Source organism: Brachionichthys hirsutus, chromosome 2, assembly GCF_040956055.1.
Source record: "Brachionichthys hirsutus isolate HB-005 chromosome 2, CSIRO-AGI_Bhir_v1, whole genome shotgun sequence".
NCBI lineage: Eukaryota > Metazoa > Chordata > Actinopteri > Lophiiformes > Brachionichthyidae > Brachionichthys > Brachionichthys hirsutus.
The window spans coordinates 16,277,270-16,286,369 of record NC_090898.1 but is presented as its reverse complement, the minus strand read 5'-3'; the positions used below and the strand labels follow the sequence as shown (position 1 = coordinate 16,286,369).

Here is a 9,100-nt window from a genome sequence, read left to right as displayed (position 1 = left end):
GTATTAGCACCTAGCTAACATAGCTAAATTGTTATTGTGAAGCTGCTTCCTCACTAGCCTAGCCTAGCTAACTTTTGAGATTAGCTAGTTCAATGTTTTTTGCTAAACTGGTTGTTGCCATAGCTATTTTTCAGTCTTTATGCTAAGCTAAGCTAGCTGTGTCTTTACATCTGCAGAGTTGATTTAGATTTTTTATCCAAATGCTAATTGTATCAATCTTAGTCATTAAGATAAGATCAATTATTGGTTTCTACTTATGCTAATTTATCCAAGTTATAGCCCAAGTCCCCATTTCTCGTGGTAATGCTAAGCTAGCTGTCCCATGTTTTTGTTTATATTTATGGCTGCTGTGGTGTTTCCTCTTTAATTCTTCTTGCCCCCCCCCCAAGTCTTTATGCTAAGCTAAACTAGCCGTTTCCAGTCTTTGCATTAAGATAAGCAAACAATTTCCCCTTCTCCAGACTTCACGCTAAGCCAAGCCTGTGACTCAAAGTTTATTTAAAATGCCTTAAAGATGGTGTCGTCAACACGCGAGTGATGTCAGCAGGCTCCTCCCCCCTCTTAATGCGTTTTTGAATGAGGAGACGACACATGAGGGGACAACAAACGCTTTAGTTAGAAACAAAACTAAGAAACAGGTAGAAACTAGTTTGTCTACAGCGACAGGTTCCAACCAGAGTCAAAGCAGAATATTCATCCTGGATATTAGCAACGATGACGTCACCACACACGTCACAACTACGCCTAGAAACAACATGGCTGACATGGTGGCTTCTGGCAAGACGCACAAGATTATAGGCACTAAACTCTGGAACATGCAACATGGCGGCTGGTTACTGGAGCCGGGTGGAGTCCTGTGGGAGGAGTCTGTTCACGGAGGGACGCTTGATTCCTGACCGGAGGACGGGTGGAGCGTCGGGTATGCAGAGGTGCGGCCTAGCGGGTGAGGTCACGGCGAGGTCACGGTGAGGTGAGTGAACGAGGCACATTTTTTCGAGTCAGGATGATGAAGACATTCTGGAGTCTGATTTTTGATTTGATTCTGGACGATTGATTACTCTGGAGTCGTGAAAAAAATTGATCGGTGATTGAGATCACATGAATATTATAATATACACGTGACTTAGGCCCCTTTATAAACTTGAAATCTTTACTGTTTACATTTCATTCACCGTCCGCTATTGATCACTCGTTTCCATGAGAACGCAGGAGAAAGCGTGGTCTAACCGGCCAATCAAATGCGCCGATTCTAAAACGTAACGCTAAGGACGACATCCCGGTACCATTGGCTCTGACAACAAGGACACGCCTCCCCAGGACGTCGCCGGCCCGGGCCATCTGATCGACCCGATACCGCCTCACTTTAACGGAACCGACAGGGACGCGAACAAAACCCAAACCCAGGAGAGACCGGCGGTCCGTGGCCACCATGTTGATTGTCCTGCTTTTCCTCTTTGTTGGGTCTATCATCGGGAATTTGCGCCCCTTATCAGGACTGCCCTCCGACGGTGGGCTTTTAGGTGCTAATGCTACATGCTACATGCCCTACGGGTGCTTTGGTTTTTGCCACAGCATCTGCATCTGTTTATTTATGCAGATCTCCTTCCTAGTGCGACTTTAAGACTAACACACACATTTTTACTTTCTTTTTTTTCCGAGAATCAAGAATCTGTAAAAAAGTGAACATTTAGATCACCCAAATCTAAATGTTCGCGCTTGGAAGCAAACACAAAACATTTACGTCCTCGCTGGACGATCATGATCGAGTCTGAATATCTAAAATGTGTCAAAACGACTTCAGATCGTTTGTCGACAAATCTGGATCTGATCCCGGGAATTTAAGTTCGTGAGTTTTCATGATTGTTACATTTCAGACGGTGGTGGTGATTGTGTGGAACCCTGAACGAGGACCACCATCACCGTCGGTCATCTTGGACCCCTTTGGGCTGAACTTTGTGACGAAGGTAAACCTCGTTGAGGCCGACCTCTGCGTACCCGGGACCCCGGTTGAAGCCTGCAGGCAGTCGGTTGTACGAACTGGGGGGAGTGTAGACTGTTCCAGACATTCAACTCAATGACTCTTGATACGATTAAAAAAATTAAAACGGGAGCTACGTTAGAATTGGTTTGATATTAAAAAAAAGCACAGAACGGGTTCCATGAAGAGAGCAGAACGGAAGAATGTCTAAACTGGAAGAACAACTCGCTGGTAGAAGAACGACGATCTCTTTGAGGCTGTCCGAGAACTCTTCCAAGTCGTTGCTACCTGCGGGACGCAGTCCACACCTACAGGGGGCAGTCTAGCCCCGTCTGTGGGCTTTACGAAGTCGGTGGAGGGTACAAACTACTGGCCCACATCAGCCAGTAGACAACGAGTTTAAGGGACTGTCAGCCAATAGACGATGAGTTTAAGGGACCGTCAATCAATCGACCAACGACAACCGTCGTTGATTTCAGAGTTTAAAGCTGAGACAAAACGAAACAAAAAAGGTGGTTATATTCTGGAAGCGATGTTTCGTTCAGAGTAATGTGTCGTTAAGCGTTGGATTTAGTTCCAAACTACCCCCCCCCCCCCCCTAGCGGGACATAACAGCTGCCTTTTGATTATTTACACACACACACGCTTGTTTTTTTTTCCTTTTTGTTTTTTTTTCCTAGAAAAAGAAGCTCCTCCTCTCCGTCCCGTTCTTCCAATCCGCTAACTCCTCAGACGGAGCTGAAGCTGCGACGGTGAACGGTCCACTCAGTCGTCCCCCACCTGGTGCTGATCCGGTCCCTTCTCGCTACCCATTAGCCTTGCCGACCAATCAGCTGACTCTTTCGCTGACGACCGTCCGTGACTCTACGGTTTCCTCCCGGCTGGGGCAGGGTACCGCGGACGGGGGGACGATGCCCCTCAGTTCCCTGCCCTCACCGGCTGCCTCTGGTTCCGCTCTGAGCCGAGCTCTGCCGTCTGGACCAGGGACCAGACCAACGCCAGTGACTCCTGGAGAGCCGGGAGGCCTGGAGGTACTGTTTGACCCTCTTTCACCTCCTGCAGCCTCTCTGGTCTCCGATGCCGTGACCGGTTCCGTTCGACCTTCCGCGCCGACCTCTTGAGTAGGAAGCTCTAGCGCAGGCCGGGTGGTGCTCAGATCTTGGGGCTGTTCGCTCTGGTTCTGCTGGGTAGCGACCAGGCTGGTTCTGGATAGACTGGGAGATGTGCGGTGGAATGAAAGATGCTGGACGTTGGACCTGGCGAGCTGATGGTGGGGCTGTGGGCATGGTTGTGCTTGGGACTGGGTTTGGGCCTCGGGCTGTGGTGGTCTCGACTGGGCGAGAGGTGGTGTGGGTTGTGGTCTGACTTGATTCTGACGTTGTTGTTGTAATGGGTTCCTCGTCGGCTGATGGAGCTGAACCTGATGTCTGGCTTGCAGGTGAGGCTGGACTGGGGCCCTGGACTGGGATTGAGGCTGGACTGGGGCCCTGGACTGGGATTGAGGCTGGCCTGGGGCCCTGGACTGGGATTGAGGCTGGCCTGGGGCCCTGGACTGGGATTGAGGTTGGGCCTGGATGATTGACTGGGGTTGCGGATCGTCCTGGGATCTGGACTGAGGTTGAAGCTGGCCCGGGGTCCTGAAAAAGGGTTGCGGCTGGGTTTGGGACGGGATTCTGGACTGAGATTGAGTGTGATGTTGACCTAGGGTCCTGGTTTGGGGTTGAAGTTGGGACTGCGGTTTGACCTGCTGGGTTTGGGTTTGGGACGGGTACTTGGGCTGGGAACGGGGTTGAGGTGGGTGTTCGGGCTGGGTTTGGGGTTGATGCGCTGCGGGGCACTGACTGTGTGGAGGCGAGTGATGGTGCAGGGTGGATGGGGGGTGTGGAGGGTGTGACGAAGGTGAGGCCTGAAGCTGAGGTCTCTGCTGGACAGGGGGGGCCTGGGACTGGTTGTGGGTTTGCGTTCTGGTGGGAGACGACTGCAGTCCTGGGTGTTGCGGTTCAGGTTGGGACTGCGGTCTGGTTGGAGTTCGCTCGGAGTGTTGGGTGGGGTTCTGGGGCTCGGCTGCAGGCTTGGACTGAGGAGGAGACTGATCCAATGAGGAGGCGGAGGAGTGTTGGTGACGATGATGATGGTGGTGGTGATGGTGATGCTTGTGAGGCGAGCGATCCTTCCTCTTGTGGCTCTTTGACGGGCTTCTACTTCTTCCTCCTTGTTCTCCTCCCTTATTGTCCTCGTCTACCTCCTCCCTTCCATCTCCACTTTTCTCCTTGTGCTTCTTCCCTTTATGCATCTTGTGTCCGTGCGACTCCTCTGAAGCGGTGGGCTGCTGCTGCTGCTGTGATTGGCCCTGCTCAGAGGGCGTGGCCTGAGGCTCCGAGGTCGGACCGGCCTCCACCTCTGCCACGGCCTTCTTCCCCGTTTCAGCCGTCGTCGCCACTGGAGTCTCAGTTTTCTCTTCTACCGTCTCTCTCGTTTTGCGTTTTTTGATTGGCAGGGCCGTTTCCTGGACGACGGGTTTGGTGGAAGACTCCTTGGCCGCCTTCCTTTTGGCCTCGGCAGCTAAAATGGCAGCTGCGGCGTAACTCCCAGCTGCTGAGCCACCAGAGGTTGACGTAGCGACTGTGGACGGCGTTCCAGGCGACGCCGCCGTTGAGGCTGAGGTTGGTTTCCTGCCCCGTTTCTTGGGGGCAGTCTGAGGTGGGGCTGGAAGTTCCTGCTCTGATTTCCTCTTCCTGCCGGGACGAGACTTGGTCACCAGGGCAGGAGATTCCACCTAAAGTGAGAATTAAAAAGTAGCATTAGCGCTTGCAAAATTACGTTCTCCGTGTAGCTTTAACGCTAAACGGCTGCTCGCATCCATCGTAATCAGCATCCTGACATTTTCTTCCACTTATTTGGGCTAAAGAAGCCAGTTGGGATCCTCCGACGTGACACGAGGAAGTAACGGGATACGAAACTGTTCCTCAGGCTCGAGAACCGCACAGAGCCTCGTTCAGGAAGCCACAAAAGAGCCAAAGAAAGAGTCCGGCCCTCTGTTTGGGTGACTTCCTCCTGAAACTACTGCAGACCTAAAGTTCAGAGCGGTGAATCCCGTCTCACACCGGCGACCTGTGGCGTGAAGTGACCTTTAAGGGAGTGGGGTAGGCAGAACTACAAAGGTTCGCATCCGTCCGAGGACCTGGGACTTCCTGTGCGGAGTTTACATGGGTTCCCTCTAGGTTCCCTCTGGGTTCCCTCTAGGTTCCCCCGTTTCCTCCCACCAGGGGGGGACGACCCTGCCCCTTGCCCAAATGTCAGGAATGTCTCTGGAACACTGAAGAAGAGCTGGAAAGTGTTTCCAGGAATTCATTCTAAAGCACAACTTAAAATACTTCATTGCGTGGACTCCACCATGACCCGAGACCGGGGTCACTCTCCAGGCATTCCCAGTCCACATGGGGATGGGTAATCCCCTCCAGAGTTCTTGGACTAGTCCCTGATGAAGCGAGGACTGTTTAATTGACCCCTGTCCTGATTGGTCGCCGACCTGAGACCATTCCACCGCCACGGTGGAAGTCCTCCACCCCAACGAGTTCTTCTTCTTCTTTAAAAGACTTCCAAACGGCTATTTGGTGGTGAAATACAAACCGACGGTTCCTTTGAGGACGTCGAGGCGTTGCCGGTGGAGGTCTCTCCCTTGCCGACCGGCAGTTTTCCTGGAGTTTTCTCGACCACGCGCTTCGTGGCCACGCCCTCCGTAGGCTGCCGCGTCTTTCCGCTTCCTGCACAGAGGCGATGGGAAAATTAACACGTCAACAAATTACAAGAGACGGCTCGAAACTCTTCTTCACTTGGAGCTTCTCTCTACCTTTGGGTCGCCCCCGGCCTCGCCCCGATGGCGTCACCATCTTCGTTTTCTTAGGGGGGCGCTTCTCACGGCGGGAGGGGCTTCCACGACCGGTGACGGTGAAATCAAAGTCATTCGGGTCGGTGCTCGTGTCGCCGACCTTCTGGAAGTACGCAATAAGCTCCACTTTGGAACGGAACGCCTTTCCCTCGGAGCTGAGCAACGAAAAAAGAATCATCGCTGAGCGGCGTCACGCCGTCGGATCAGGGCACGGCGTCGGGAGTGGGTGTGGCTTACTTGATGAGGTAGACGTCGAACTTCCCCGCCGAGCGACCGGACTTCCTTTGTTTGAGTTTACGGGTCCAGCCTTCGGGTAGCGACGGGTCGTCGTACAGCGGCCCGCGGTCCCGGATGATCGAGCGCCGCTGCTTGGGAGACGCCGCCGATTCTTCTGAAGGGCCCGCCTCCGGCTCCGAAACCTGCGGGGAGGACGTGACATGAAGCCGGCTTCCGGTTGGTCTGCGATTCGACTTGGCTCTTCTGGGAACCAACGCCCGTCTTTACCTGCGGCTCCGCCTCCGTCTGTGGCTGCGCGGCTGGAGGCGTGGCCTCCATCTCATGGTCGGGATGGCGACGCTGCCGGCGGTTTTTCTTGGTCTTACCGTGGGACCGGTCTCTTCCTCTGCTGGGGGGGCTGGGACTCACGGGTCCTTCCTCGCCTTCCTCACCTTCCTCCCTACGGAAAAGGAATGACATCACGCTTGCTAACGCTACATCAGTGATGACATCACGCTTGCTAACGCTACATCAGTGATGACATCACGCTTGCTAACGCTACATCAGTGATGACATCACGCTTGCTAACGTTACATCAGTGATGACATCACTGAGTTTGTTCTTTAGAAAGATATTTGATCAATCGATATTCGTCACGTCAATAATTCTTTAAACTTTGCTTATCGCTGATCAATCGTCTCGTCTCCGGCCGCTTTATCCGCCTCGTGGTTCGCGGGTGTTTCTGGAGCCTATCCCAGCTGACTATAGGAGAGGGGCGGGGCACTCCCTGGACGCGTCGCCAGCGCATCATGGGGCCACTCACACCTACGTACGATTTGAAGTGATCAATCCACCTGAGCGGCATGTTTTTTGGAGGAACCCGGAGAGAAGCCACAAATTCCACAGAGAAAGGAATCGGAACCCGACACCCTATCGCTGTGAGGCGACAGCGCTACCCACCACGCCACCGTGTCACTTGATTCATTGTCGAAGAATTTTGGTTTGACCCAGTCTGGAATCTGATTGGTCGGTCAGGTTTTAATGGAAAATGTGTCCCTCGGGTAAAAGTTAAAAATCTCAAATGTTTCCGTCAACGTTCGGAGAAACGTAATTTTCTTGTAGCCAAAGATTCGTTTGTGTAAAGGGGACGTCGTGACGTCTGTGAGAACTCCACCTCCCATCATCCCTCTCATGGTTCCGGTAAACAGAGCGGGTAGTTTCGTAGTTCGTGGTTAGATGTCGTCTCCCAAAGACTCGACCGGTCCACCTGCAGCGAGTCGGACCGGGACGGAAACGTTCCCGGTTTAGACGAGCGTCTGGCGGCCATCGTTGGAGGCTAACCAGTCAATAACTAACTACTAGTTAGTTGGGGGCCCAAACCAGAGCGGAGTGAAGTACTGCAGATTCACCATGAGACCCTTACTGGAGTCTCAGACCTCAGGTTGGGAACGCCTCCACAGAGGTGCCTTGCTCTGAGGCACTAAGGAAGCTGCCTGCTAGTTAGGCTAATAAGTATTTAAGCTAACGGGGGACGGGGGCGTTCCACCGGGCTATCGATCAGCGGTGCTCCCTTTCTTGATTTTTCCTTCCCCGGTCTGAACTCTGTTTGCTAACTAGCTAGCAGCCTGTTAGCTTCCTGCTAGGCGGGCTGAAGGCGGGCTGAAGGCGGGCGAACATCGCCGCCGACCGGGCTGAAGTGTGAAACAGCCTCGCCGAGTCCGGCCCGACTTCCAGGGGAGTTGCGTGGAGGTCAGGCCGGTCCGGTCGGTCCGGCGTGCGGGCTAAGCTACAGCTGACGTCCGGTCCTCGCTCCGGCGACACAGCGGCTGAAGTACACACTTCGCAGTAAGTTGGTGACGTACTCCCGTTAACCCCGCTCCGCCGAGACAGGCCGGGGTTCAAATCGACGCACTTTTACTCGAATAAAACACACGATAGGAAACAGTGTGCGGCAGTCAGAGGCATTGGCGCGCTATTGGGGGGATGAAATGCAAAAAGCTGACTTACAGTCTCTCCTCTCCGCTCTCCACGGCGGCCATTTTTATTTAAATAAATAATTTTATATAAAAAAAAAGCCTCCAAACATCTCTGCTCCCTCCTGCTGCACCCCGCCCCCTCCGGCTACAGTTCCAAACTCCGTCACCGCTCAAACACCGCGAGATCTGCGCGAGTATATGTCAACTCGTGATCATTTGCGGTGTAGTCTCGCGAGATGTGGGCTGCCCGACTGAGACGTTCAGGGAACCCTCTGAAATCAAAACAACAAACGACATCTGTTTTTCCCACAGGAAAGCTTTATTTAACTTTAATAATGAGCACAGAGGGAATGTTGGACGATTCTTATCGGAAAACAAAATCCTGTTTTGAAAGTTAAGTAGTAAATTAAGGAAATATCCACTGAAGTGGAAAATGTAATGACAAATATGCATTTAAATTCTAACACCACATATTTTAGAAAAGTGTCACATATATTTACATTTATACAACGTTGGCATTTACTAATAGCAGAGGCTACAGAAATAATTCAAAATTATAAATACACAATATTAAAATATATTTTATACCTGTTTCTTTTTAAAACATGTTAATTATACCTTTTCAGTATCTGTGTATTACGTCATAAATATGGTGGGAGGAAGCTGGAGAACCCAGAACCTAGCGGGAAAACGTGAACCCAGTGTGGGTAACAGTGTTTCGAGGTGGATCTGGATTTTCTTTGTGAACTATTGATCGTAATTAAACTTTCTTCAACGTGAGATAAGACCGTGAAAATCACAGTATTAGACCAAAAATAAAAATACACACGCTTAACCATGAACCAGTTTGTCTATTTTATCAACGCGTTTTGAATAAACATTTAAGTTTTTTTAGTGAGAAACAATCTCTGCTCCTGTCGGATGTTCTGTCTGGTCCTCCTTCATTTGGCAGAACTCAGTCACGTGATTTCTTCACCATGACGTCACCATAGTGTGTGTCGTGAGCATCATGATGAGACACGATGATACAAAGTTGAATGC

At 51.7% G+C, this 9,100-nt stretch overlaps 1 protein-coding gene across 1 annotated transcript; it reads right to left on the bottom strand.

Annotated features, from left to right (window-relative positions):
• Positions 1-2,618: 2,618 nt before the first annotated feature.
• On the bottom strand, positions 2,619-8,122 carry mecp2 (methyl CpG binding protein 2). Its single transcript, XM_068749257.1, has 6 exons — positions 8,091-8,122; positions 6,360-6,543; positions 6,105-6,286; positions 5,829-6,022; positions 5,609-5,742; positions 2,619-4,754 (listed from the first exon to the last, which is right to left on the bottom strand). The coding sequence occupies exons 1-6, from the start codon at positions 8,120-8,122 to the stop codon at positions 2,808-2,810; spliced, it is 2,673 nt and encodes an 890-aa protein (XP_068605358.1). The 3' UTR covers positions 2,619-2,807.
• Positions 8,123-9,100: the final 978 nt, after the last annotated feature.

Bases quoted from the DNA above. Each gene is read 5' to 3' on its own strand.
- mecp2 (XM_068749257.1), bottom strand. From the start codon at position 8,122: ATGGCCGCCGTGGAGAGCGGAGAGGAGAGACT. The intron at 6,544-8,090 runs GTAAGTCAGCTT...CCTTTTCCGTAG, and splicing joins GAGAGCGGAGAGGAGAGACT to GGAGGAAGGTGAGGAAGGCG. The intron at 5,743-5,828 runs GTAGAGAGAAGC...GCCTCTGTGCAG, and splicing joins AGGCCGGGGGCGACCCAAAG to GAAGCGGAAAGACGCGGCAG.